Source organism: Daphnia magna, linkage group LG4, assembly GCF_020631705.1.
Source record: "Daphnia magna isolate NIES linkage group LG4, ASM2063170v1.1, whole genome shotgun sequence".
Taxonomy (NCBI): domain Eukaryota; kingdom Metazoa; phylum Arthropoda; class Branchiopoda; order Diplostraca; family Daphniidae; genus Daphnia; species Daphnia magna.
This window is the reverse complement of record NC_059185.1, coordinates 2,746,565-2,773,518: the sequence shown is the minus strand read 5'-3', so window position 1 is coordinate 2,773,518 and position 26,954 is coordinate 2,746,565. Positions and strand designations below refer to the sequence as shown.

The 26,954-nt window shown below is 40.5% G+C and overlaps 6 protein-coding genes across 14 annotated transcripts; 1 reads left to right on the top strand and 5 right to left on the bottom strand.

Annotated features, from left to right (window-relative positions):
* Nucleotides 1-226: 226 nt before the first annotated feature.
* LOC116920708 (brefeldin A-inhibited guanine nucleotide-exchange protein 3) lies at nucleotides 227-7,812 on the top strand. Of its 3 annotated transcripts, none has more exons than XM_032926802.2 (21): nucleotides 229-473; nucleotides 548-681; nucleotides 748-891; nucleotides 957-1,589; nucleotides 1,645-1,751; nucleotides 1,825-2,018; nucleotides 2,083-2,369; nucleotides 2,433-2,580; nucleotides 2,649-2,782; nucleotides 2,842-3,022; nucleotides 3,108-3,221; nucleotides 3,310-3,468; nucleotides 3,538-3,790; nucleotides 3,869-4,066; nucleotides 4,122-4,226; nucleotides 4,291-5,048; nucleotides 5,118-5,232; nucleotides 5,305-5,597; nucleotides 5,868-6,486; nucleotides 6,561-7,350; nucleotides 7,413-7,812. In XM_032926802.2, the coding sequence occupies exons 1-21, from the start codon at nucleotides 377-379 to the stop codon at nucleotides 7,638-7,640; spliced, it is 5,691 nt and encodes a 1,896-aa protein (XP_032782693.2). In that variant the 5' UTR covers nucleotides 229-376; the 3' UTR covers nucleotides 7,641-7,812. The 3 variants fall into 3 exon arrangements, with proteins under 3 accessions (XP_032782694.2, XP_032782693.2, XP_032782692.2); XM_032926801.2 differs by having other exon boundaries at nucleotides 4,119-4,226; XM_032926803.2 differs by lacking the exons at nucleotides 6,561-7,350; nucleotides 7,413-7,812 and adding an exon at nucleotides 5,734-5,783 and having other exon boundaries at nucleotides 227-473; nucleotides 4,119-4,226; nucleotides 5,868-6,031.
* A 163-nt stretch (nucleotides 7,813-7,975) lies between these two features.
* Nucleotides 7,976-8,918, bottom strand: LOC116920727. The gene is made up of 3 exons (XM_032926827.2): nucleotides 8,753-8,918; nucleotides 8,473-8,677; nucleotides 7,976-8,400 (listed from the first exon to the last, which is right to left on the bottom strand). Exons 1-3 carry the CDS (start codon nucleotides 8,761-8,763, stop codon nucleotides 8,113-8,115), a joined length of 504 nt encoding a protein of 167 aa, XP_032782718.2. The 5' UTR covers nucleotides 8,764-8,918; the 3' UTR covers nucleotides 7,976-8,112.
* A 531-nt stretch (nucleotides 8,919-9,449) lies between these two features.
* LOC116920724 lies at nucleotides 9,450-10,990 on the bottom strand. Its single transcript, XM_032926822.2, has 6 exons — nucleotides 10,850-10,990; nucleotides 10,580-10,763; nucleotides 10,368-10,517; nucleotides 10,157-10,309; nucleotides 9,973-10,095; nucleotides 9,450-9,912 (listed from the first exon to the last, which is right to left on the bottom strand). Exons 1-6 carry the CDS (start codon nucleotides 10,858-10,860, stop codon nucleotides 9,628-9,630), a joined length of 906 nt encoding a protein of 301 aa, XP_032782713.2. The 5' UTR covers nucleotides 10,861-10,990; the 3' UTR covers nucleotides 9,450-9,627.
* Nucleotides 10,991-12,407: 1,417 nt separating this feature from the next.
* Nucleotides 12,408-14,619, bottom strand: LOC116920716 (quinone oxidoreductase). 4 transcript variants are annotated; one of them, XM_045172195.1, is made up of 9 exons: nucleotides 14,454-14,619; nucleotides 14,225-14,268; nucleotides 13,832-13,930; nucleotides 13,618-13,770; nucleotides 13,355-13,515; nucleotides 13,177-13,265; nucleotides 12,886-13,100; nucleotides 12,722-12,817; nucleotides 12,408-12,661 (listed from the first exon to the last, which is right to left on the bottom strand). In XM_045172195.1, exons 3-9 carry the CDS (start codon nucleotides 13,919-13,921, stop codon nucleotides 12,491-12,493), a joined length of 975 nt encoding a protein of 324 aa, XP_045028130.1. In that variant the 5' UTR covers nucleotides 13,922-13,930; nucleotides 14,225-14,268; nucleotides 14,454-14,619; the 3' UTR covers nucleotides 12,408-12,490. The 4 variants fall into 4 exon arrangements, with proteins under 4 accessions (XP_045028130.1, XP_045028128.1, XP_045028129.1 ...); XM_045172193.1 differs by lacking the exon at nucleotides 14,225-14,268 and adding an exon at nucleotides 14,032-14,179; XM_045172194.1 differs by lacking the exons at nucleotides 14,225-14,268; nucleotides 14,454-14,619 and adding exons at nucleotides 14,032-14,179; nucleotides 14,269-14,418.
* A 1,182-nt stretch (nucleotides 14,620-15,801) lies between these two features.
* LOC116920711 (vascular endothelial growth factor receptor 1) lies at nucleotides 15,802-20,987 on the bottom strand. Of its 4 annotated transcripts, none has more exons than XM_045172186.1 (16): nucleotides 20,853-20,987; nucleotides 20,666-20,783; nucleotides 20,425-20,593; nucleotides 20,156-20,355; nucleotides 19,929-20,076; nucleotides 19,693-19,857; nucleotides 18,442-18,606; nucleotides 18,267-18,373; nucleotides 17,950-18,213; nucleotides 17,714-17,855; nucleotides 17,422-17,649; nucleotides 17,134-17,349; nucleotides 16,898-17,043; nucleotides 16,713-16,835; nucleotides 16,525-16,654; nucleotides 15,802-16,453 (listed from the first exon to the last, which is right to left on the bottom strand). In XM_045172186.1, exons 2-16 carry the CDS (start codon nucleotides 20,780-20,782, stop codon nucleotides 16,158-16,160), a joined length of 2,616 nt encoding a protein of 871 aa, XP_045028121.1. In that variant the 5' UTR covers nucleotide 20,783; nucleotides 20,853-20,987; the 3' UTR covers nucleotides 15,802-16,157. The 4 variants fall into 4 exon arrangements, with proteins under 4 accessions (XP_045028121.1, XP_045028122.1, XP_045028120.1 ...); XM_045172187.1 differs by having other exon boundaries at nucleotides 20,666-20,766; nucleotides 20,853-20,868; XM_045172185.1 differs by having other exon boundaries at nucleotides 20,666-20,974.
* A 928-nt stretch (nucleotides 20,988-21,915) lies between these two features.
* Nucleotides 21,916-26,347, bottom strand: LOC116920710 (vascular endothelial growth factor receptor 1). The gene is made up of 15 exons (XM_032926804.2): nucleotides 25,690-26,347; nucleotides 25,432-25,588; nucleotides 25,194-25,363; nucleotides 24,950-25,103; nucleotides 24,713-24,886; nucleotides 24,459-24,638; nucleotides 24,242-24,384; nucleotides 24,036-24,177; nucleotides 23,733-23,960; nucleotides 23,523-23,670; nucleotides 23,336-23,445; nucleotides 23,114-23,277; nucleotides 22,916-23,038; nucleotides 22,724-22,853; nucleotides 21,916-22,647 (listed from the first exon to the last, which is right to left on the bottom strand). Exons 1-15 carry the CDS (start codon nucleotides 25,984-25,986, stop codon nucleotides 22,259-22,261), a joined length of 2,709 nt encoding a protein of 902 aa, XP_032782695.2. The 5' UTR covers nucleotides 25,987-26,347; the 3' UTR covers nucleotides 21,916-22,258.
* Between the last annotated feature and the right edge of the window lie 607 nt (nucleotides 26,348-26,954).

Genomic DNA, 26,954 nt, shown 5'->3' with positions numbered 1-26,954 from the left:
TTTACTATTTTTTTAAGTATGTTCAATTTGATAAGTATAACACACATGATCTACAGCGTTTTTAATTACTTTTTCTGGCTTTTTTGGGGGTTTTGGGGGGTTTTTTGAATGTAAACTGTCAGGGTTTTTTTAGGGTTTTTTACAAAAAAAAAACCTATTTTAGGTTTTCTGGCAACGTCACAGGGTTTTTGCTGGTGAAAAAGTGGAAGCACTGGTTGCAAGCAGACGACGTTTCTAGTAACTAACAGGTTGTGCCAAATATTATTGATTGGGCTCCTGTTTCCCGTTTTGGATCTTTTGTATTTCTTCGTCATTTCGTCTCTTCTTATAAAAAAGAAATATATCAGGAAAGTTCTCTTGATCTCAAGAGTGTAAAATGGCCATGGAGAACGTTCTGAAATGTCTCATTCGGGATTCGCAAGCCCTCGGACGTGGCTTCTTGCACATCAAGCAACAGAGTCAAGTAGCTTTGGGTATGAATAATATTTACTATTAATTTTCTGACTGTAAAAGAACAATTATTTTCTTTACCAATTTTCATTTCCAGAAATGTTGGAATCCCAAACTGGACTACTGCAGAGCACACCACATGAACTCAGAGAAAAATGTTTTGTCGCTCTGCATTCTGCTCTCATTTCCAACTCAGGCCACTTACTCAAACTAGGACTGATGGGTGTGCAGGTATCATAGTTCTTAATGTACATGTATTTCTTTTTCTTGGTTAATTCCAACATTTTTGTAATACAGAAATTACTACGAGACAATCATTTTGTTTCAAAGCACTGTGATCCTCCAGATGATCGTCAGTGGCTGTTGTCTCAGTTACTGGATTGCCTTTCATTTCCATGTTGGGTCAAAATTTCAGAAGAAATCCAGATTGAAATGTCAAAGGTACTCATTACTCTAGTAGTGTTTTTAAAATGCAAATTGTTTGACCCAAGCTTTTATCTCTTCAGATTTATATCAATTTTGCTTGCTTGGAACCAAAATATCTCAATTTAAACGCACACGTCACAGTAGATCTCCTTACCCGACTGCTAGACATGGGTCAAAATGGAGGCGTAAGATCGCGCAAACACCAATTATCACTCCAAACAGCATCTGTTCAAAACTTACAAACATTTGCTAAAAATATAGCCACCAGCGTGACACTCAATCCACAGAACGTCGTTCCTGGTGATTGCGACGTCAACCAAATAATTCCAATCATTCAGTTTCTATGTGACAAACTAGAAGATGGCCTGGTGACATCCCAATTATTCCCCATCGAATTCTCGCTGGAGTCTATCCAAGCTTTGCTCAGCAATTTACCTGATGGCGTCGTGCTTAGCTCGAGAAGCCACAGTTTTGTTTGGAGAACTCTCTGCCCGACTCTTCTGAAACTTGTTGGTGTCCCTTGTCCCAATGCTCCAGCTACCACCGATTGCAGAATCTCTGATCTGCGATCTGTCGCCAGCATAGGTTGCGAGCTGTTACGTCTATTTGGCAATGTCAGTGTGCTACGTGCACCGTTAGAATCCCTATTCCACCGCCTATTGGTCACTGATCATATCGCCACTCGAATCGAAATATTTAAAACCATCAAAGAGGTAAACCGTTTATTATTAGATGTAATACGCCATCTAAAATCTATTTCGCTTTTAGGTCTTTTCAAAATCTCACCGGTTGTTAGTCATTGGTGGACCGTTTCTCATCGAAGCAAACAATCAAGAAACGTTTCCTGAGCCCAATGAATTCGGCATTCTCCGAGTGTACGTTGCCTTGAATTTACTTTACTTTCAAACGATTTGTTATCAAGTCTCCAATGTTTGTTTTCGTTTCCAGATTATTTGATGGAATGGAGGAAAGCATGCAAACTGAAAATGTCGAGTTAAGAACGATTGTTCTGACGTGTGCAAATACGCTATTGACTTCCCTTTTGAGTCTGACGGTCTCTCCAACTTCGGTGCAAATGTCTGATTGTTTCATGGAAAAAATCAACTTGCTCTACGACGATTTGCAAAGTTGTGACTATATCGGTATGTGTAGCATAGTTTCATCACGTAGGAACACTTTCCTCTATTGCATTGCTTGGTTTGATAGGTGCTCTGAGCTATCCAACTAGATTACGAATGCCCAAAACCTATGAGCAATTACTGAAAGATCAAACTAATATTCCCGTGAAGCCACCAACCATCACAATCGATCTAACCCATTTAATGGAAGACGAGGAAGCGAAGGAAACTATGATGATTAATAATGATGACGATAATTGCAGCACTGCATCTGGGGTGACTGAAGGACCAGAGATTGTTGATCAAGACATCGAGTCGATGGACAAAGAATCTGAAAACGAAATCGAGCTTTTCGGCCCAATCGATGGATACGCCGTATTGAACTATTCACGTCATTGATGTACATACATTTCTTTCATTTTATTCTGATTTTACTAGGCTCGTTCGAATCACGTTGATTTAGAAAGACTGGCCGCTCGCAAGTTTCTTGAAGATCTTCAATCTTTCATCCCTAATCTTGGCTCTTGGCGTAGTCCCCTGGAGGTGGACTTGGCGTTGCAGCAATTCGCTTCCAGCTATTGTGAAAGTAGGGAGTTGTTTAGTAAACTCGGAAAAGATCAATAGCTGTTAGGTAGTAACATGATTTTTTCATAGGCGCTGGACAAGAACACGTCATCTTTAACGCTGATGGAATCTACTTGGCAACTTACGTGACTCTTTTATTGAACTTTGAGCTTGCTAAACGAGATTATTATCCGTCGCGCACCGGATTCGTCGCACAAAGCGAGGTAATTCCAACTCGTAGCCCATTTTTTCCTGCAGTTGATTTATTTATTTTTTTAAATAGGACGATTTCATCGCTAGTGTACTCAACAGCGGGATACTGGTTTATTTGACACCCGAATTCTTAGCGGAAGTTTACCAGGGTGTGCTGGTCTGCGATGTAATCGGTAACGCGGGATTTCATGTTAATGCAGATTCCAACACATCGATGATGTCCAGTTGTGCATTTATCAATCTTCTAACTGGTACGTACGATGAATACATAATATGGTCTTGGTTGAACGATCGTTAATACATTTTAACTTTTCAACTTTGACGCCAACAACATAGACGTTAGACAAGTCAAGTGCACTGAACAGGCGACTTGTTTCCTGTCCGACTGCCGTAAACTTCATTTCGCCTTTACACCCAACTTCTTGCTGCGCGAACCTCGTCGACAAGCAGGTCACTTTCTAACGCCTACCACCCCAGCGCAAATTGAATTTGGGACTTGACTTCATAATCAGTTTATTATTGACTTTATTCTGTGCAGGCCTCAAGTTTGCTCGCCGGCTCCTAACCTGCTTCTGGGACTCATTCCTCTTTATCTATTCTAATGGAGTGTCACCGACGTCCAATGAAACGGACAATCAAGCCATTTCTCAGGCGCTAGAATGTCTGCAGAATGCCGCAAAATTAGCCAACATTCTCGGTACTTTATTTGATTTGTGTGCCAGTTAGCGTCAACATTTCGGTGAAAACCTTGATTTTCCTAATGCAGGATTGCAGGATCGATGTGGCACCATCTTCTCCTTATTGGCCTCTGTCGCTTGCGGCAATCCACAGCTTGGCAGTGCCTTGGTTCGTCAGAAATCCTCCCTCAAAAATCGTTTAATGAAGGCTCGTATGGCTGGATTAATATCAAAACCTCTGTTTGATATCGACCTACCACATATCCTCAGCCTCGATGTAGTGTTGAACAAAGGCCTTGAATTGGCATCGTACAACAAAGAAGCCTGGACTCACATTCTCAGGTACGCTATAAAATCTGACCTCTTCGTATAGTTTATGGATTTGCTCTTTCACATTTGTTGATTGCTGCAATTTTGTAGGTGCTGCTTGTACGTGACGGAACTAGAACGACGCGTTTACCAATCTCGAAAGAACGACAAATTCAAAGTGACCGCTCAACTAAAACAGTATACCTCTAAAATCAAATGGAAATTGAGCAATTCAGGTAGTTCAAAGGATCAGTCGAATGATGATTTGAACTTGGCCTCAACCACCTTTGGAGGATTAGATGAAGACAGGTCTATACGATTATCTTTAATTATTGGAATATATACTCATGAAGCTTTTTAGCAGTTCTACTGACAGTTACAGTTTCTTAACGGCAGCAAGCCAGCTCCCCAACAGCGACAACGACATCCAGCAGTTATTGGAGAAAGCAGTCAAATGCGACAATTATCGGTTAGTGTAAGTTTACATGCGATCAACGTTCATAGCTTATTTCGTATCATTTCAAAATGAACAGAAATAATGGTCAGATGGACACCAAATTGGTTGCCCGAATCATCGGAGTGTTGAGTGAACGCGTTGATTTGCTTATGGAGGACGCAGCTGCTAAACTGAACCTGAAAAGTCTACTGCTTTTGATAGAAGAACTCTGTCAGTTGTGTCACGTCCAGTTGAGCCACCTTGACGAAGATAACATCAGTTTGCAATGCCATTGGGTCTTACATCGAATTGGAGAGGTGATGTTAAGGAGCGTTAAAACAGGACGACCACTCTACCACGCTCTACATTGCTGGGCCATTGTCGGGCCTACTCTGCTGAAAGCGGCCTGTAGCAACGATTCAGCTATTGCCAAGACATCGGTAGAGATCCTGCGGTCAATCATCAGTCACGTTTTGCAGGAACAACCGGAACCCCTTCACTTTCATTTCAACGAGGCGCTGTTTAAACCTTTCGAGCATGTCCTTTGTAGAGAAAATTTGAATCCTGATCTTCAGGATCAGGTGATGAGTTCCCTGTGTGAACTGGTGGAATGTTGGAGTGGTGAAATTCGTTCGGGATGGCGTCCATTATTCGCTTGCCTCCGCCGCTGGCCTCCTCCACCACAGGGACCGGCCGACATTTGCAGCAGCAATCGGCTTATCCATTCCGAGAATATCAGCACCGTCAAAGAAGTATTGGCTGCCTTTGTCCAACAAGGCGGCGGCAATCCGCTCATTTTTGCCAATGCAGCAATGGACGCCATTCTCTGTCAACTGCACTACCTTAAGTGTTACAGTTGAGTGGTTTTCAATTTATATTCTTCTTAATTTTAAATTATGAAAGTGACGTCGTTTGGATGAACAGGGTACGTGGCAGAGCTCTCGGATCCGGCATTGGATTACCTCCAAAAATTTGCCAAAATGCTTGGCCAGCTCTGCGTTAAATCGAACCAATCGCCTGTGTTCTATTCTGCCATGAGGTATTGTATTTGAACATATCTTTAGAATATTAGACTCAGATTTACATGGTTCTTTTACCGAATTCCGTCAAGTTTGACATTTTTAGCCAACGAATGCGACTTTGAACCGCTGATCGCTCTGGCGACCGAACATCGCGATCAGATGGAAGCCGAAGATTATGGTTGCTGGTCTAATCTGTTCGACGTACCCAGGCCTCAATGCGGTCACGCCGTAAAGCTGTGGGATAATACCACAGGCATTTACAAAGTGTTTTACCTGTTAGTGGATGGAATTACCTGCTGCCTAACGCACGCCAAAGATCCTGTTCAAAAATCCATCGGTGAAGTCGTTATGGCTACGCTGATACTACTTGTCGACATTCAAGGTTTATATGGTCTTCCAATTCGGCCTATTTTTGCCAGAATTATAGATTTTTTTTCCCCTTACCTCTTCTTTTTGTGTTTTTAATTTAATTTTGTTTTTGCTTGTTTGCTTCCACGCTGGCTTATGATTTTTTTTAGTTCGTCTCGAGCAAATCTCAGTTGCTTCTTTTTTGGTTTTTATCACGTTGGTAAGTTTACGCTTACGATAGAACATAAAATTGCATTATCCTCTTTCTTTGGAGAGCTGTAATATCCTCTATTCTTCTTTGCAGAATACGAGTTTGCACTTCTCTGTCTGAGATGTTCCATACTGCCTGGTATGAGCCATTGGTTGACAAGTCTACTGAGCATCAACAGATCGTGTCAAGCCGGTTTAGGCACATTCAAACAAGTATGCGGCCTCCTTTGCGAAGTCATGACCCGACTTTTCGCAGCTGAAAAAACGGCCAGCCAAGTGGATACAGCTGACGTGTCTGCCCTGTTTCGTGAAGTCACCCTATTCTACGTGGGATGCGCGGTGCAAGATGATGAATCTCTTGTCCGCATAGGCAATTCATGTCTGCGTCACTTGATTGTCAACTGCGGTCAACATTTCCAGACTCTTTGCCCTTCCGGCGAGTTATGGGAAGTGGCGGCTTCGGCTCTTTGCCTGATTGTTCGTTGCAACCTCACCTCTGTGCAAAGGCTGATTCAAAGTGAAAAAGCTGGTGAGCAACAAGAACGACAGCAATTTCGGCTGCAACATTTATCTATGCAAATCTTCAACCAACCTGTGGCCGAGTCACTTTCTCCGATGTGCAGTTGCAACCTATTTGTCGCTTTACTTTCCTACCAGTTGGCTATCAACACCATCGCCAATGTCGTCTGTTACAGCAACGTGATCCTGACAGGGTAAATTACATAATAATAGTTCGTAGTTTACTCTGTTATGATGTAGCATCACTGGTCTTTGTTTGCTTGTCTAGAAATGAAAAGATCCTCGAATCAGCTGTTTTTGCTGAGAACATGCAATCTTGCGCTGCAGTTGAGCCAAAGATCCTGGCCATCTTGAGTGGTGTTTTACGTAGCGGTTGTGAATTCGGAATCGACTTTGAAATTGCACTTGGCATGCGGAGGCATCTTCAGAAGCTTTACGGTTTCTCCCAGCTCCCCAGTTTGGCCCAGGTGACTGGGCTTACCTCGGATTTGCTGATCATCGCTTTGACCAACATTGCTCTACATTATTCATGTCACATGAGAGATCTTGAACAATGGCTCGACTTTCTCATCGATTTCTACTTCCAAGAATCGGGCAATGAGCTTGCACCCACCGACTCCCATCCCACTATGTTTATACCCGAGTTCCAGCTGGTATCTTCGAGCAAGTCCAAGGAAGGTGTGACATCTACTGATAACGAAATATCGAAACACATCGACAAATCAACTTCGAACCAATTAGACACTAAACAAAGGATTGAAGGAGATTCCAACGAACTTGAAACATTGCAAGTAAAATCTGCATCAATCGAAGAATTGAGCGAGCAGAAACCATTAATTAAAAAGACTAGTGACTCGCTGGAAACGAAAGAAGAAAATGATAGTAGTAGTCAAAGTCCGTCTTCATCTGAATCTCTTTCTGGAGAAAAGACTCCGCAAGAAGATGACCATATAGACAAACAACAGATGGAGGCAGCACTGGAGTCCTACAGGAGGCAAAAGAGATTGCAGACGAGAATTATTAATTCAACTGAACCAAAATCAGTCAGGGTGATAAAGGTATAACCAAAACAAAGAGCAAACGAAAGATTTATAATAGTTGATTTTTATTTATTGGCCAGGCTGCCCCGGAAATCATATCAAAAGTTATACTACTTTCAGCTATTCGACTGTTGTCTCTACTCGATAAGAGTGTCCAGAACTCATTCCAAATTGTATGGAATATCATGTCACGATTGAATCTCCATTGTTCGGACCAACAGATACGTAAAGCTCACGAAGAGTTTGAAAAACTGTTTCCTCTTTACCCGTCTGAATCCGATGGTTGTCAAAACCCAGCGTGCCCGTAAGCATCGTGTTGGGAAAATCTTTTGTTTCTAGTCATTTCTTTTTCTTTGTCATAATTTCTGGACCTCTTTCCACTTTTATTTACGGTCAGATTTGTATTACAGGTTATTTTTACAAATTAACCTTTATTAACAGGTTGTGTTGTTTCCATATTACAATTACATTTAAATGGTATCCATCAAAATTTTTCAACATTTATTCCAGGTAGTTATGCGTGAATTGGATGCTTAAACCGAAACGAGTAAAATGATTGATTAACAAAACAGCCATTTTATCATCTGTTTTGAAAAGGATTAGAACAGAGTGGCTTCTTTAGAGTGGAAAAAACATTCCCAAATTTAGGCCATCATCGCCATTTATTTTAGCTGTCGATAAGGAATTGCGTTACAATACGTTAGTATCAAATTTAGAAGAAAATCTTTGTCATACGACATAATCAAACAAGATAAAAAGAGCTTAAATCTAACAATAATTTTAGATTTTCTTTGGCAGGGTATCTGACGAGATGTCCAAGATTGGCGTTTTGGCAGTAATAATGGCTTTCATCGTTCTTTGTTTCAACAGTTTAACAGAAGTATCAGCTTTAGTGGTAGTGCAGTCAGTAGCTGGGGTGCATATCGTAGTGCCATTCTTAGTAAAGCAAGTTGTCCTAGCAGAAGGCCCTACATTCTCATCGCCCAGTTTGACGTCAGAAGTTCTTGAGGTTGGATTACGGGCTTTGTTTACAACTGGCTCGTTGTCAGAGACTTTGGCTTTCAATTTCTGTTTAAAAATTTTTATGTCGTTAGACTTACATTGCAATAAGCAGTGAATAATGCAAGTTGGTAATGTTACCTGTAATTGGCTGCTGACATCGCGCAACTTGATGATGCTGGTTTCATTCAAAGACTTAACGGCTTTGCTCAGCTCGGAACCATTTTCAGTCGCCTCTTTGGAACTGTTTTCAATCGACTCCTCCGAATCGTTGTCATCCACAGCGGCGCTGGCACCCAAAACTGTGTATGCGACACTCAACAAGAACACAGCGACGACAAACCTGCTAAACGATCCATAAGAAAATCAGGTTAGTTTGATTACATTGTATTGCGCTGGACACAGTGCCGTTGGTTTTTACCTGTAAAACATTGTTAACTTTTGTGATGACTATGATAAAAATCTAAGCAATTTTGAAGATATGCAGACTGTATGTGCCTGGTTTAGAATCTTACAGGTAACTGATGAATGTTCTCTGACTATGTCGGATCTTTAAACCCATCAATTGTTTTCCCCTAGTTAGCCATGCAAATCGATCCATTTCCAGGAATGCCTTGGCTATTGATTCGTCATTTCACCGGAGTGGCGTTCCAGGAACTTACCCCTCATCATATGTCACTCCACGGCTTGGGAGCATTGGTAAATTGTTTAATCCTTTGTTTCAAGGACAGTGTCTTCTGAAAACAATTTAGCTTCTTAACATAAATTTGTTGTCCATCACGTTCTATTCATTCTGACGACTTGGCGGGACCACGTGACACACATGAAACACGTACAGGTATTAATAACTGCTGATAAACTAATATAATATAATTATCTGCTAATAACACGTGAAACGAGTCCCGAAATGATCCATGTGTGCAAATTGATGAGCGAAACATAATTCAGTTATTCCGAAAGCATGGATTTTTTTTTTATTATTAAAAAAGTTGTTTAGTTTAAACAGTTCATATAATAATGAAATGTTTTTGCGACGGTATTTAATGCTTCTAACAGCATACATGTCGAATGACCTTGAAACTCTAAAATATTTGGAGTTTAGTTCAAAATCAGAAAAATTTTAAGAGTTTAAAATTATCGTGTACTTTACACAGATTAAAATTATAGCTCTGTACACATTTTGAAATATAGACAACACCTTACAGAAGACAACAGGATCGATATACAGCCGTTCACAAACTGGAGCTAGATATTTACAAGTACACAGCATACTCGCTTCCCAAGTCCCGAACGATTTTACTCGTCACTTGCTTCCATCTCAAATCCTTCCAAATCAGCAGACGTAGTGCTATTTACTTTAGCATTTGAGTTATTCTCATCTTTCAATAAAACCAGGCCCTCGAGATCCATGTCAGACTCATCGAAACCAGTGTCGGCAAATTCCTGCACATCCTCACCAGTTTCCCGCTCGCCAACCATCGACGAAACATTCGCCTGCGAAGCATTTGGAGCTACATCGAATACAAATTCCAGAATCATGCTGGTAATGTTGGAAATGGTGGCAGTGTCTCCCAAAAACTCCTAAACAAATTTAAATTGACTAGTAACTAGAGTACGAAACACGGAATTAAGTAAACTTACCTCGTCGATTTCAGAGCCATCAACTGCATCACGCTCCTCCAAGGAACTCAGAAAAGCCAAATCATCTGTTGAATTCAAACTTGAGTTGGCAGCAGATGCGTCAGAGACGTTGGCATCCAGCTTCTATTGATTATTTCAAAGATTCAACTAAATATTTTACCTTTAAAAAATTAAGTTTTGTCACCACTAGTTGGACGTCAACATCCCGAACTACAATGGAAGGCGAAAGAGTGGCACTGTCGGTTACATTGGCCTCACTTCCGTTCAAAGCCTTGTCCGTCGAACTATCAAACAGCTCACTGTTTTCGGAACCCAGTTTGACATTAGCACCAGACTCCTAATGTCAAGAAATAGTTAAATTGCAAGAAAAAAAGTATGCAGTAAAAGAGCCTTACATTTACTTGCCGGACAGCTCGCACTTCGAAAAAATGGCTGCTCTCTTTTGAAGCACTGTCCGTAGAGCTGTCCAAACGAGGAACACTTTTGATTTGCACATCGACATCAGTGACGTTGGTACACAAACACTGGCACATAGGGCCCAGTTTCTGTCAAAGATAAACATTAATTTTCTAGTTCAACTACACATTTAAAAGTTAAATGGTCTTACCGCCACTTCAACAACATCTCGAATCTTGATGAAACTAGCACCGCTCACGTTCAGAGATTTTGTCGAATTGTCTACGATGGTAGCATTGTCGACTGTCATAGATGTATCGATGAGATCTACAGCTACGCTCGCACTCGAGACACCGTACGTGACACTTAGCAGAAAAGCAACAGCGACAAAGATTCTAGATACAACATGCAATTTACATCCATCATTCCATTTTTTAATGATAAAAACCAACCCAGTTGGGTTTAATAGTAAAATGTTTACCTGATAGACATGGTTATATAAGATGAACTTGAGAAACTTGGAATCTAATATTAAAACCAATTAAAATCAAGGTGGAAGATAAGATAGGCAATTGCTGTACTTGACACTTGATAGCAACTGATGACCTGATGCAGTTTCATTGTTTCTTTTATACCCCAAATAATATCTCCCGCTGGCTACCCGATCCTTTACGATGTATGTGAAAAAGCATAGTCTTTTGTCACCTTTACCCGCGCTATTTAAGACAGATATTTTAGGCGCAAAAGAAATCAGACGTTATGTCTGGTTTGTACCACAACCAGGTGAACTGAAGACCCCTAAAAGGAATTTTTTTTCATGGTGATTGTGAGACGATAAAAAAGGAAGGATAGGTGACATTTTTCTCACTCTGTGTGTGTCTGATAGACGGTTTTCCTCTACGATCAATCGAGAAAAAAAAAAGATCTCATTTGCAAACGTCATACCTGGTAGAAAGCAGACTAAGTTTACAGCTATTTTCCCCCAACTCAACCGAACGTTCCATTGGACTATTGTTAATGTTTATTTTTTTTTAAATTGCATAACTTCAGACTCAGTTGACAAACCCAACTCTCACTCCACCTGCATCCATGGCCATGAAAGTTATCAATTTAGAGGTAATGCCTTTGTGTATTTTAGCTTTGCATCGGGACCACATCACGGTGTTTCCAGTTACCTCAAGCCGATGAGGAACAATTTTACTTGAATACAGTCTTGTTACGATGTGCAAAAAAGGTATGAAAGATTATAATCCTAAACCTCTATGGAACCCTTCCGGTAAAGCTAGAACCAACATCGTTTGCTTGTTTTGGTTGTATAATTATGCTCTTATTTGTAAGTGCTTTCCCTGACGAATGTCGTGGTTAACCAATTGCCTTTTACTCCAGATTTGAGACCTCAGATTACGTCAACAAGAGAAACCACAACATTTGGATAACTTATAGGGAATTGGATCATTACAAACCAACAGTTTGGGCAAGTATGTTTGGGCAAGTGTTCCCATGCATACACAATTAGTCTAACCTATATAGGTCATGTTCTGGGTGTTTCTAGCAGTTATACAATTGATAACCGTTTCTCGTCTAGGTGGGTTGTTAAGTAAAGTATTAGGTACACCGTAAAATTGGAATTGGTTTCACCAGTTGCACGATTTTATACCCCATTTCCGTCGAAACGTTTCTCTCTATATTTTAGCCATGAGATAAAGAATAATGGTAGTTATCCAAAGTATATAAAAATGCAACCTTCACATCAATGGGAATTTGCATTTTCTTGCCAAGTTTGTATGGAATAGATATAATGTTTTGCAATAAAACAGGTTCGTATGTTTCGTTCCCAATCGTACACTATTCCATAAGGACATGCACAGAGATTGATTAGCCATAACTTTCTCCCCTTAAATATTATGGATTTAGCAAGTTAAACAACCATATTTACGACATAATTGGGTAAGTCCTTACTTTTCTAAGACCGTTCATTGTGATTGCCATATGTTTTCATCACTTAATTTTAAAAGGCCATAAAAAAAGAAAAACCAGAGTCCACATCCAGAATTTATTCATTTTAATAAACCAATTGGTTGAATATTCGTTTTCCATAAATGGTGCCACACGAATGATTGAGCTACTTCATTATTTTCAGGACCAGTTTGCCACGAGATCCTCCCTCGTGACTAAGTACGTTGGCATGAGCCTCTTGAACACCTTCCATTGCATATTCTTTATCGACAAACGGAGTCAGGAAACCTACATCCAAGCCTGAAACTACCGCTGCAGCCGTTTGGACCCACTCGTCCTGCACAACGATGACAGTAAGTAGGTTTTGTAAATTTTATCGAAATTCTATTCGCCTTACCGGAGTGGACCTGAATAGAGCGCAACCAACAATGGAAGCTTCTACTGCCATCAAGAAACGAGGACTAATATCAACATTGCCTCGATTACCCACAACCTGCGTACGCAAATGAACCCAAAGGTGAACCAGTTCAATAACATTTTAAAAAACCATCCTATACGTACCACAATACGAGCATCAGGACCAATAACGGTCAAATCTTTGTCAAGATTGATGTCGGATGCGTTTTCAATAATTATGTCGAAACCTTCACCACCTGCTGCTTTGGCGGCTTCTTCTAGGTAGCCCTTCTCTTTGTGATTGAATACCCAATGAGCACCATTTTTCTTCACCAGTTCCAACCCCTGTGGAGAGCCAGCCGTTCCAACGACGATCAAACCTGTTTGAAATGACCTTCATGTCTTAGCACACGATCGTTGTTCACCTTATGCGGTTATAGTTAAATTATTGGTTACCATGGGCTTTAGCAAGTTGACAAGCTGCTAAACCAACTGCTCCGCTAGCGCCGTGTACGAGTATTCGATCGCCCGGTTTGGCCTTTCCTCTGTGTAAACAAGTAAAACAATTAATTCCACTTTTGCCTTTCCCCACGATCATCTAAAATGAAAAGGAGAAAGGCTTTTTTCATTTTACTTGATAAAGATTGCGCGATAAGCTGTGAAGTACGGGACGCCTAGGGCTGCCCCTTGAGCGAAGGTGAGGCGATCAGGCAGGTGGTAAACCGAGTGCGATTCGCAAGTAACATACTCGGCATAAGATCCAGTTGCTCCAGAGAAAAAGACGCGATCTCCCACCTAAAGAGTCACGAGGCCAAACGAAAAATGAGAACAAACTAGTTCTGTGTTTGAGCTTCTATGCCCTTGGAGGTGTTGTTAAATGGGGTTACTAATACAAACCTTGAGTGTAGTAACTTCAGAGCCAATTTTTTCCACAGTTCCAGAGCCATCACGTCCAGGGATGTAAGGCAGAATTGGCAATTGAGCAAATAATCCCATACGGATGTACGTGTCTACAGGATTAACACCAGCTGCACCAACTCGAATCAAAGCCTACCATCAGTTTTCTGTTAGATTTTCTGTATTTTTGTTGATAAATGTAAAAATGAATTACCTGAGTCTCACTAGGGATAGGAATTGGAACATCGTGTTCGAGTTTCAGGACTTCTGGACCTCCAAATGTATGGACTCGTACAGCTTTCATTGTCCCTGCCTGCAAAACGAACAAAAAATTCAGCGATTATTTTAGAAAATGAACGACGAAAGAAACAAAAAGCTATTATTTTCAATGAGATAGTGTAAGAGTCACTTCACTTCATTAATGGAACTAAGTTTTGCCAAGGGATTCTTCTGGAACATTTTTCACGCTCCTCTTTTATTTTTACGTGTTTACTCAGTTAGGTGGAACAAATTTGACTGAGCTGTTCAAGTCACCAGATATTGGATAAAAAGGGATTGCCACCTGGAAATTGAGCATACGGTTTAGGACAAACTAAAATTGCCTTACGGGCTTTTGCGGGGAAAACTGCAGGACCTGTTGAACGAACGAACCTAATGAATAACTCGTCGTGAGTGTTTTTTTTTTCTAATTTTGGAGAAACACTGTCGGTTTAGTTTTAATGAAATGCTACGGGTTTGCTGTTATCGATTGTTAAGGAAGCTGAAATTGGTCGTAATCAGATCGTATCCTCAAATGTGGTTCACCCTGTTAGTTTCCTTTGCTAGTTACTATTTACCGCAGAGTTTTCCAGGATGTAACAAATTTCAGAACTAGTTTTATCGCTGCAAACACTTTTTCTAACTTTCCTGTACTGGCACAAGTTTTGATGCTTAATCACAAAACGTGATTCAGATAGCGGCGTGTTATCCAAAAGAATCACGAAGACGGACTAACATGAGGCGTCTCAGAGCTGTTGGCTTTTTATACGCCTTTACCGGAGCAATCACGAAACTATGGTTGACTATGAAAAACAATTCCAGAAAAAAAAAGAAGAAAACCTAGATTAAAAGTTCTTTGGGCGGAGGGGACGAGACTTGAATGGATGGAGGACACATTTAACTCGAGCGTGATTCAAGTAGGACACACGTAGGGTGCCATCAAGGTGATCCACATTTTCTCGAAAGAACCTCACCCCAATAGGTTTGCGATTCAATGTCACTTTATCGTATTTCTTACGTACCTTCGTCAATGTGGGAACCAAAAAATGCCTAGAGGCAGCAAACAGCAACTATTTTTCTAAACGAAAATAACGTTGAACAATTGGACGTGAAAAAAATAAAACTATTTTCGGGTTATATAGGTCGAATGCAATTGCTGTGATACAGAATGCCAGATTTAACTACAACAATGAAAAAGTCGTCCTTCATTTGTTTTTTAATTAATTGGCGTCTAGCCTGGGAGCTGGGACAAAGGGAAGTCCCTAGATCGCCAGCGGGCACAGCCATTAAGTGAAAGCATGGAGCATCCTCACGTCGAAGGCTACATGTGTAGTGGCATTTTGCCAGCGAAAGCTGCTAGTCACTAGAACAAATTCATAGCAGAAAGGTAAGCTTTCTTTTCACGTAAATGTTTATTTCAATAAAAGAATAATGAATTTAAAAAAATGTGAAGAAAAAAGAGGGTATAGATGAAAAGGAAATGGCTTGGGGGTACAATACGTCCTAGTGTCCTTCAGTCTGGTTAGGAGGGAAAAAACTCGTTTCTCTTTACGGTTGGAAAAATTGAATATTCCATTGTTGTTGCAACGCAAGGGTCAAGCAATGACTACAGATATCATCTACGAATTCTCAGAAAACGAAAAAGAAAAGCAGTTGCAATACATTGTCTTTTGGATAATGTGTTTTCAACTCAACAAAGGAGGGCAATCCAAGATGGTTGTTGGAATTATATTTTCATTCTCGTCGTTTTTGCTTGTGGAATAAGTATATTGACATTAACAGTAATTGTAACTTGTTTAATTTTCAGTTCTGCTTAATTGGCAGAGACGACACAGGACTGGATCAGACGACTAGTGGACATGGCTAACGACGAAATTCAACATCAGAAACTGGTCGGTGCCATTGGAATAAATTTGAACATAAAGGTAAGGTTCTTTTCCTGTGATATTTTCATTTGACCGATGGCTAAACAACACAGAAACGAAAGGAACGGCTGTCAAGCAGAGCATGTCTTTCACAGGCAGTCAGAACAACTTGTTTTTCCTCCCCCCACTTTAGATTGTCAGAGTTTTTTCGTTGGATGGCGTAGATATTTTAGGAGAACAAGAACTTATCAAGTCATAAATTATCAAGAAAGAAGAAGTAAAGCAAGTAAACGTTAAAATGTGATAGAGTGGTTTTCAGTATGGGCAGAGCAATTTTGGGTTCAACAATTCAGGGGGCACATGGATGTGATTCCTTGACCAAAGACATTTTCCATTGTTAGTTTGCAATCAACCATACTAAGCCATACTATCCCTGTCCACACTCTCCACCAGCACATTGTGGTTGGTTGGTGTACCGTTTTCTTCGTCAAGTTTTCCGCATTGATTGTTCATATTTAAATAGCTAGAGGTGACAGACGACTCCAACTGTCCGACTATCAATTCGTCTAATTGACCAAATGTTGGTCTCTCGTTGCGTTTCGTTTTCCAACAATCTGCCATTATCTTTCCAAAAAAACTCGGTGCGAAATCAGGTTTTTCCATGCGATATCCTTTCCGGATTTCCTTCACGAGGACGTGGGCAACATCCATTCCTTGAAATTGACGTGGGCGGTTTATATGTTGATACAAACTTTTAAAATCGATTTTTTAAAACAATTTTCACCTGGGTATGGCACTTCGCCAAGCGAAAACAGTTCCCAGAGAAGAACACCGTACGACCAAACGTCCGATTGAGTTGAAAAAATATTATCCGTCAGCGTTTCGATGGCCATCCATTTGACTGGCATCAGGTACTGTCGATATTGAGAATTCCATTAATGGTCGTGATCAAATTTGTTTAGCACACAATACCTGGCCTTTTTTCACATAATTGCTTTTGTAGTACATTTTCTTGGCCATACCGAAATCCGATACTTTGACCACTCCGTTGTCGGCCAACAGAATATTACGAGCAGCTAAATCTCCGTGGATGACCTTGATTTCACGGGATGCATAATTTTTTAAAAATTTAAATAACGTAGATTGTGAAATGATACCTTTTTGCTGGCCAAATAATCCATTCCTCGAACTATTTGGTAAGACCAGGAGATCAAGTCCCTTGTGGAGATGGAGATAGAATTTGGATCTTGTTGTTGTTGCGAGAAAGGCGGTGACGGGTACAATCGGTCAGAGATGGATTTAACTACCAAGAGACAAAACGAGGAACAGTAACGAGTCAGTCGATTCATTATCAATGTCGTCCTAAAACTTCGTCGAAGATCGATTCACTCACATGAAATTGATGTCCTTGCGGTTTTGTTTTTGTCGGATAAAGTGCAATCTGGCAGATTCGTCGATTGGACTTTCATTTCGTTTTTAGCCTCTTTTAATTTTTCGCTATTCAGCTGACCATATTTGTCCACTTGATTGATAAAATTGTCCCGGTTGTTCATCAAATAGGTTTGCAAATTTCCGAATCGACAATAATCGATGATGATCAAAAGTTCTCCTGTAACCGATGAAACACGTAGGGAAGAAAACGTTTTTTCTTTTTACTTAAAAATGCGGAAATCTCGCAAACCTCTGGATGCTCTTTTCGTGCAGGCTCCCAGTAAATTGACAACATTAAAGTGCGATCCAAGGTAGATCAAGATTTTCAACTCTCTGATTAGAGCTTCCATTTCGGCATCGTTTGTTGCGGATCGAACCATTTTAACTGCCACCGTTTTAACAGTTTCATCCGAGTCTTTTAGTCCAACAGCTTCTGCTTTCACGACCCGACCGAAACATCCAACTCCCAGTTGATCCCCTTTAGATGTGTGTGTTCGCCGCTTTATTTTCTTGAAATAGAAGAAACTGAAAATGTAACGAACCCAGTTTGAGCCGATGTCTCGGAAATTCCCATTGTCTGTCGTAGGGTAAATATTCAATTTGATATTCCTTGGGAATGTCTTCATTGATTTCATTGGTCTTTCCCCTCATTAATTCTTCTGCAACCACAAAAGATTTTTTCTTCTGTTTTTTTTTTTTTTTGCCGAAAAAAAAAATTTCAATGGCAGCCTCTTTTATAAAACTGAATTTCATTTTCTTTTTAAATGATTTTGCTCACCCGATCCAAACAGAGTTTAATGCCGATCCCAACTCCAATCAGAAATAAAACTGGCAAAATAACAGATAAGGGGATGATAGTCTTGTCCATGTTTTCCGTCGCCGTGTCATTGAACACCACGGTGAAATTCCTATGTTTCACTTCCCCTATGCTGTTTTCCCATTGACACGTGTACGTACCGATTTCTTCCCGAGCTCCTTTAAGCGGCACTATGGAGAAATTGCGTGTCAAAAGTATTTGATCCGAATCGAATGATTGTCCGTCCTGGAAATATCGTGTGATTATAGTTTGTGTACAGACTTGTTTAAAGAATTTACCTTGAGCCATCGGATGTGATCGCTGATTGGCGGCCGTCTGCAAGTTAGATTCTGAGCTGCATTTTTTTCTATTGTGACCAAATTGTCCACGGGATCGCTGATGGCTTCTGCAAGTAGACGTTTTAAAATTTCAATCTGTTACTCGTGAATGCGAATAATCGAACTAGATTAGTACCCAAAATTCGAAATGAAATTGATTTGAAATAGCCCCTAAATTTGCTTTGGCATTGAAAAGCTGAAGGCGTGTTCAGATGAATTCCGACGATACGCAAATAACTTTGCGTGTGAAAACCAACATAAAACCTGCCCGTACTTCTCGAATGCGTCGCTATTTCAAAGCCTAACATTTCAAACAATTTAGACGTTATTGAACAACTTGTACAGTATGTTCCAAAAAAATCCGACCACCCTTTTCAAATAAAAATGCCCCCTATTGTCAAATAGCACAATTGCATCGAGTTTTAGGCCAAATTGAAGCACATGGTAAAATGTGGAAAAACCATGTAAGAAATTGCCATGGAAACGAGACAACCATTAGTTAGCTCGCATCCTTACATCAGTGTGTGCTGTGAATACTTGCCGTTAGGCATAGCCAAGAATTTTACAAAGTTTTATCATTTTTCTATTCTACTGGTCTACGCGAGACAGACTAAAGGAATGGAAGTTTCGTTTCTATGGCAACCAAACATTAGTTGTAGGCGGATTTGCTTAACCAACAAAAACAAAAGAATACTTTAATTATATCATTATTAAATTATAATAATATAATATAAATCACAATTTATTAAAAAATAACAATTAGAATTACTAATATATATTAAATATATTAATTATAATAGTGACTTATTAAGTACTCTTTTAATGAAAACGTTTCAAAACAAAAGAATGCATAATAATTTACTATTGTAATAAATAAATCTAATATTCATAAAAAGAAGTTATATATTATTTTATTTCAGTTAAAAAATTTTTATAAATAGTAATTTAAATTATATTATTATAATTTAATAATGATATAATAAAAATATTCTTTTGTTTTGGTGGTTGAGCAAATCCACCTAAAATAAATGTCTGGTTGTCATAGAAACGAGATTTCCATTCCTTTAGTCTGTCTCGCGTAGACCAGTAGAGTAAAAAAATGATAAAACTTTGTAAAATTCTTGGCTATGCCTAACGGCAAGTATTCACAGCACACACTGATGTAAGGATGCGAGCTAACTAATGGTTGTCTCGTTTCCATGGCAATTTCTTACATGGTTTTTCCACATTTTACCATGTGCTTAAATTTGGCCTTAAACTCGATGCAATTGTGCTATTTGACAATAGGGGGCATTTTTATTTGAAAAGGGTGGTCGGATTTTTTTGGAACATACTGTACATTAAAATCAAACTCTTTTTGTTCACCAAGAAACTTCTTTCTTACGACCTTTCGGATGGTTGTTTTCATTTATAATTTGCATTTTCCCAGTACTACTGTTTGGGAAGAACCAATCCAGCGAAGCGGAGCTCTTGCCAATGTAACTACAGACCAATGTAACGTTTTCGCCTTCACGCGGATCACTAGGATCGCCCATTCTTTCCAGCTCTATTCCTATAGTAGTCGAAACATCATTGTTTAATGCCAGTATAGAATTGTCCAATCTTCTTTGGCTGTACAAATACCCATGACATTAATTGCAAACATTTTCCTTCGCGTGACATTGCCCTTTGATGCCACACAAAAATACTCTCCGTTGTCGCTCAGCTTTGAGTTATTTAGCGTTAATCCACGTTCTGGATCGAACGACCATCTGGAATTGGGTATCGAAATCTGTTGGGCAGCAACGAAAGTATTAGCGTTTGCATGTACGTGTTCACGTCGACAATTTTTTCGTTAGATTCACACATACTGTAATATTCTTCTTTTCGAATTCAGGGTCGTTGATTATGTTGGGCTGGTGTACAAGCGAAATAGTGACGTTGGGGTGGGTAGGCAGGCAGGGAATAACTCCGGGGCGATGTTGTGGAACATCTAAAATAAGTACACCCAAATGGAATCCGTAATTGATGCTCCAGGAGTTTCGGTCGAGGAACACGAGATCTCTGTCAGCTAATGAATGAGACAGTGTTAAATATGGCCATCGTTGTCCACCCATGCGAACAGTAATTCAAAACAAACTGGAAACGTAGACGTATTGCTTTCTGATTGTTCGATCCCATGATCTCTTAAGCAAAGTACAACCGTAGCTGCCCATGTCTGCGGTTGTTGCGTTTCTGAGAGTCAATGTCGAAAAAAAATGCGTTTCGTTCTTGTCAAACGTTTTGCGCACACGGATGGAATTGAATCTCTTTTTGACATATTTTAGAAGCAAAATTTATTGCTGGAATATTAAGGACGGATCGAAAGTGTCATGTCGTACCCGTTTGTTGTTGAAATTACCCGGTAGCCACCACGACGAGATCCTTTCTTTGGAGATGCAAGTCAGCGTCAGCGATGAACCAGGCTCAATCACCTGCCACTCTGTATCGGGTATCATTCTTAAAAAATTGGAAGGATCGTCCACTTCGTCTTGCTTGGCCAGATGAAATAAAAAGAAAAGAACAAACCATTTGACACAGAATGAGGGCTTACGAGGTGCAGAATTTGGAAATGACCGTAAGATTAGCATTTTTTTAACACAATCGACGAGTCCGGGACCGCGTTTAAAGACGTACGTTGTCAGGCTGCTCTGTCGCTCACTTTGCGCAATAATCAAAAAGATTACGGAAGGATTTCCCGTCACGCGTCAAAATCGATCGCATTCGCCGACCGCTGTTTCCTACTTTGCCTTAACCGCAATTTTTCGCTTTTAGTATCAAGAGCGGTGTGTGACGAAGCGTGTCCATCGACGTGCTGCATTTTGACTTTGCCAACAGATTTAAAATGGGGAAAGCGCAAACGTCTAAAATGAAGTTAGTCGTCCATCGTTTATCTACCAACTGGCATGTGGCAGATGATGTCGCTGTCAGCGCATAGCTTATAATGAGGAGGACGAGGATAACATGCTCGATCCGTAATCAGCAATGGTTAAAGCGGCAGCAACGACATTTTGCTTCACTTTTGATATTCTGAATTGTTTTTGTTTTTTATTATTGTTCGAGTGACGGATAATTTTTTGGCAAGCTAAAACGTGTTTGTATGAGATTATCAAAAAGAGAAGAGATTATAATAAGCTAAATGTTAATGAATCACCCATTTGATTGGCATCAATTGATTTCTCGTTCTACACTTGAGCTCATTTTAAAAGATCCTCAACTGGGGCAGCGTCTTCCTCTTTCGTTGAATTTAATTCCCTTCTTCATTTTTCATTCACTTAGGTGGCAAAAGAGGACAAAGGACCCTCCCCGGACGACTAAAACAAGTGGCCATTTATGAACTGTAGACAAGTGACATTGATGACAGAGCAGACAATTACTACGCAAAGGTAACCTTCTTTTCTCTGTGACATTTTTATGTGGTGAATGGCGACAGATGGCGACAGTTCAACGAGGTGCTTATAAGGTAAATCGCAGGGTTGATTTTCCCCTACGATTAGTTGGCGGTAGTTGGGACCATAAGCACCGCATAAAGTCCATCGTCATTGATGCAACTGTGGTTGCAAACTTATCATGACTTGGCTTATTGGCTTAATACATTGAAACAGGAATTTTATTCATCGTCCGTTGATGCAAATAAAATAAAGTAATAATCAAATGCGCAACTGATTAATTTCAAGCAAAACATGGATACAGTTGGTCGACTAAATTGATGTCCGATGAAAGCGGCTTTCCAAGTTAGCGCTATGAGTCGGAAATAGGTGACATCAACAGAGCTTGAATATATAAAGCTATTTCAATCTATTACGTCGTGCGCTGAAGTTAACAGCTTAATATAAAATGTGTTTAGGTGGGAGCGGGTCGGTTTCAATTTTTGCTCCAAATATCGGGGGAAACAAAACCATAACTTTCATAATCCATTCGGGTTTCGTTTTCTTTTAGGTTCGCCGAGGAAACACGGAATAGCGGATCACGTCCTCTTTACTTTGAGAATGCAAATTCGCGTTCAAGTGCAACTTGTCATCCCCCAAATGGGATTTCTCGTTCAACAGTTTGGCCAGCCCGAAAAGATTCGTTGGAGTGGCTGTGTCTTTCTCTTCGTTGAATTTGACGTATGGCGCGTTTAGATTCAGATAGTTGAAACTGATTGATGTTTCCATGTGACCGCAGATCGTCGCTTCCAATTGGTTGAACGTTGGCCGATCTTTCGGGTCCGTTTTCCAGCAATTGCTCAAAATTTCACCGAAGAAATTAGGGGCGTTGTCCGGTTTCTCCATTCTGTATCCCTGCTGGATTGTTTTGATGAGCAAATGACCAGCTTCCATTCCTTGGATCAGGTAAAAATCATTAGCCAAAAATCAACTATTTTCAATCGAGTGCATATTTCATAGGATCATTCTTACCTGGATATGGAACTTTACCCAAAGAAAAGAGTTCCCAGAGTAGAACTCCGTAGGACCAAACGTCAGACTGGCTGGAAAAGACGCGATCCGTCAAGGATTCAATGGCCATCCATTTGACGGGCATCAATCCCTGTCGGTAAGACAAAAAAGGAACTGATCTGATATTCTAGTGCCGATTTAAAATAATCTTACTTGACCTGTCTTCTCGTAATTGCCTTCATAGTACATTTTCTTGGCCATGCCGAAATCTGCCACTTTGACTACCCCGTCATCGGCCAGCAAGACATTGCGGGCAGCTAAATCGCCATGCAGAACCTTTTAAAGGTGGTAACGAAAACAAAAATGCTTTTCAATTGTATGTCTGCCTAATTTAGATGAGACGCACGTTACCTTTTTGGTAGCCAAATAATCCATTCCTCTTGCGATTTGGTAGGACCAGGAGATCAAATCACGCGTGGAAATGGGCCGGTTTAGAGTGACATCTGGATCTTGCTGGTATTGCCAAAAGGATTCGGTTACCGGTGCGTCCTCCAGGATTTCCAGCGGCGACATTTCTTGAACGTAAGCGACATTGGTTTCGGCAACTCTTAGAACGGAGTGTATTAGATTTACCTGGGCATTCGTAGTCGAGGGAATTTCGCCCAGATGAGCTGACCAGGGATTTTGTCAAGTGGGAGACGAGGTCGTTTTCTTCGCTCGACGTATTGCCGACACTTTCGTCCCTGAGTCGCATTTGAAATTCGACATTACGAATCAGCAAGTCAGTGCCATTTTTGACGTAATCTGCACATAGGAATACCTTAATATGTGGTCGAATGCTTCCGTCTCGTTATTTGGTCGCATATTTCCAAACTCGTCTACTAAATTAATGAAGCTGCTCCGGTGATTGACCAAGTACGATTGCAAATTGCCGAACCGACAGTATTCGACAATGATCAAAAGCTCACCTGTACAAGGGGGAAAAAATGAGGTAATTAAAATAGAGTTTTATTGTAACGTTTAAAAAGACCTTTCGATATTTTCTTAGTGCAGGCTCCTAATAAATTGACGACGTTAAGATGCGACCCCAAGTGGATGAGTATTTTTAATTCGCTGACGAGAGCTTCCATTGCGGCAACGTTGCTTTGCGAGCGGACCATTTTGACGGCCACCGTTTTGACGATTTCATCAGAGCCTTTGATCCCGACTGCCTCGGCCTTGACGACCCTTCCAAAACATCCAGTGCCCAGTTGGATTCCTAGATGGGTAAGTTGTGCACACATCTTTACCTGAAATTAACAGCGAAATCCCTTGCCGCGATTCAAAAACAAACCGAGTGTGAGACGATTCCTCGGAAATTCCCATCGTTTATCGTAGGGCAAGAGTTCAGTTTGCTCATCCATAGGCAATTGGTTGTTGATCTCTTGCGCATTTCCCTCCAGTAATTTCTTTACGCCCGGTATGACTTTGCGTTTCTGTAGGGTGCGAACATGTGTAGACATGCGAATGACGAATCGTTCGAACTCTTTTGCGACTCACCTTCTCGAAATAGAGTTTAACACTGATGCCGATTCCAAGCACCAAGAATATTGCCATAAAAACGGAAAAAGCGATTGTGGCAATGCCCTCTGTCCTTTGCTCGTTCAAGTGACCCAAATTAGACAACGGATCGTGTCTTTCATCTACAAATTTTTTTGGACTTGGCTTTAAATTCTAAACTATCTTCTGTTAGTAGAGGGGACAAAAATGATCTTACCTTTAATTCGAAAAGAAATGGTTTTAGTAACAGCGTCTTTATCTCTATTGGCTTTGCATTGGAACGTTGTAAACGTATTTCGAGTGATCGCAGTCAGCTCCAATCGACTCTCGTAGTAGTTCAATTTGAATCCTCCAGTATTTCGCTGGTTGCTGTAGTCACGTGTTGTTATTTGAACACCTGAAGTTTGTTTTTGTTTAAAGCAGAGGATTATTCGTTTTTTTTTTTAAATGAATGATCGAAATAGCTCGAACCTTTGGGTGGGATTGCTTCATTTATAACTTGCAATCTTCCCGTGTTGTTGACCTGATAGGCCCATTCTGGTGGGGCGGGGAATTTGACCTCAGGATAAATTGTGCGACAAATTAAAGTGACGTTGCTTCCTTCGAAAGGGCCATCTGAATCGCCAATCCTTTCCAACTCCATTCCTTTTTTTTTTTTTTTTTTAATTCATTTAGTTAATCAAACTAGCTGTTCTGACTAGGCCATACCTTTAACGCTAACGGTAAAATGTTTCTCGTTCGTGACGTTATCTTTGGTGCCGATGCATCGATAATTTCCAGTGTTGTTTATCGTCACGTGTTTCAACATCATCCCACGTTCCGGTTCAAACAACCATTTCGAATTTTGTTCGGTTAACACATCCTATTTGTTGTTTTCAAAATTCAATTTGAAGAGCATTAATTCCTAGTCATAGAGGTTAATTTAAAAAAATAATAATAATAATCTGATTACGTCAAAATTTGGTTCTTTGTTGAGTTGATCAACGTGAACGAGAGACACGGTCACGTTGGGGTGGGTTGGCTTGCAAGGAATTTGAACCTCCAGTTCACCTTGGTGGAAAAAGAACAGGTAGTAATTGGGGTAGTAGCTCTTGTCGGTGATTGTGACGAGATTCTTTCCATCTAAAACGAACATGTGCATCGCTTCTATTAATTTTTAAATTCCAACTATTTTTACTACGTTAACGCACCGAAAATGTAGACGTATTGTTTCAATTCCACGTCGCCGTAGTGATATCGGAAGTAGCCCGTGTCTTGGTGCGTGACGTTGTGCAGCGTCATCGAAGATGTCACGTGAGTTTTGTTCGTATCAAACGTTTGTTGAAAACGTTCGTCTACTTTTGTCAGCTGCAATGACATTGTCAGGGGGGGGGGGCGAAAATCACGAAATTTACAAGGGCTACGTTAGGGTTGGGGTTTTATTTATTTGTACATATTCATTTACATACTTGTGGATGTTTGGTGAGAAAATCGGGCAATTCCCATTTCCATGGAAGCATCACCGTGTGTTTGGCTTCGGTATCATTTTCGTAAACGTAGCTGCTCGTTATTGTGAGCGATTCATTCGCTTCAACTAGCCGATACTTTTGATCCGGAATCATCAGCCAAACACCCACGTTATCTTCAACTCCGTGGACTCTAATTTCTCCGCTGGAAATGAGAAAGAAACACAACAAAAACAGCTCCAATTGCGATGAAACTGACGGCCCGCGGAAGCCGTGGGCAACAAACAGTTGTGAAAACATTGACTGGGGTGTATGATGCACAGTTTCACGTCAAACGAAGGGACTGAACGACATAACAAACGTACCGTACCAACTTGTATTTTCACGTGTTTTCGTGTAAACGTTTCTGTAACGAGTGCTGTCCTGGCCAGATGTTTGCGGGGGATGAAAGAGCCGAGAGTTTTTCGGTCATATTCAGTTGGCCTCGCCGGTTGGCGTCGACAGGCGCACATCACGTTATTCTCACGCCTGTTGCTACGGAGACACACTTAGTCCTCCTCCCCCCATTTGCCGGCGGCCCTATTAGGGCAGATCACTTATATTTGCGTGAACACTTGGGACACGTCCCCACATGACCAAAGTGCCTCATTGATTGATCTGCCGATCGATTTCTAATCGACAACTGCGTCGTTAACCTACTAGCAATAAATAAAATTGTATTTTCGTGGTCAGATTAATTGTTTTATGGTTGTTTCACCATATAAACGCAGATTCTGATTGTGCTGGGAATGACTTTGGAAGTTATTGACATTCATCTCTGCCCCCCTCCCCCCCGTGCATTGTTGATAATTCGCCAAAAAAAAAAACGTGGTTGTCATTATCATTAAGTAAATCTCGTTGAGTGTATCAAGGTGATTGCATATTTTCACGAACCGCTAAAGTTGGATCTCTGGTTTGTTCCCATGGAACAAACTAATCAAACGTGACCTACTTCCTAGAGAATTCAATCAACTGAAGAAGTGTTTTCTCTTATGGCCTCTCTGCCTTTCCAGACCTTTTTTAAAATTACATGTTACAAATAACCACCAGTTATTGGCTGTTGTTTGACGAGGAAATTCGAATGTCGAATCGTGAGCTGCCGTTCGACTTTGATTGGCACGAGGCCCCTTTTCTTGTATTGTTTGCCAATGTTATTATAGCTGTGTTGAAATTGTTTAACAGTTGCGTAGTAGGTGTACCAACAAATGAATTAATCAAAATTTTTGTTT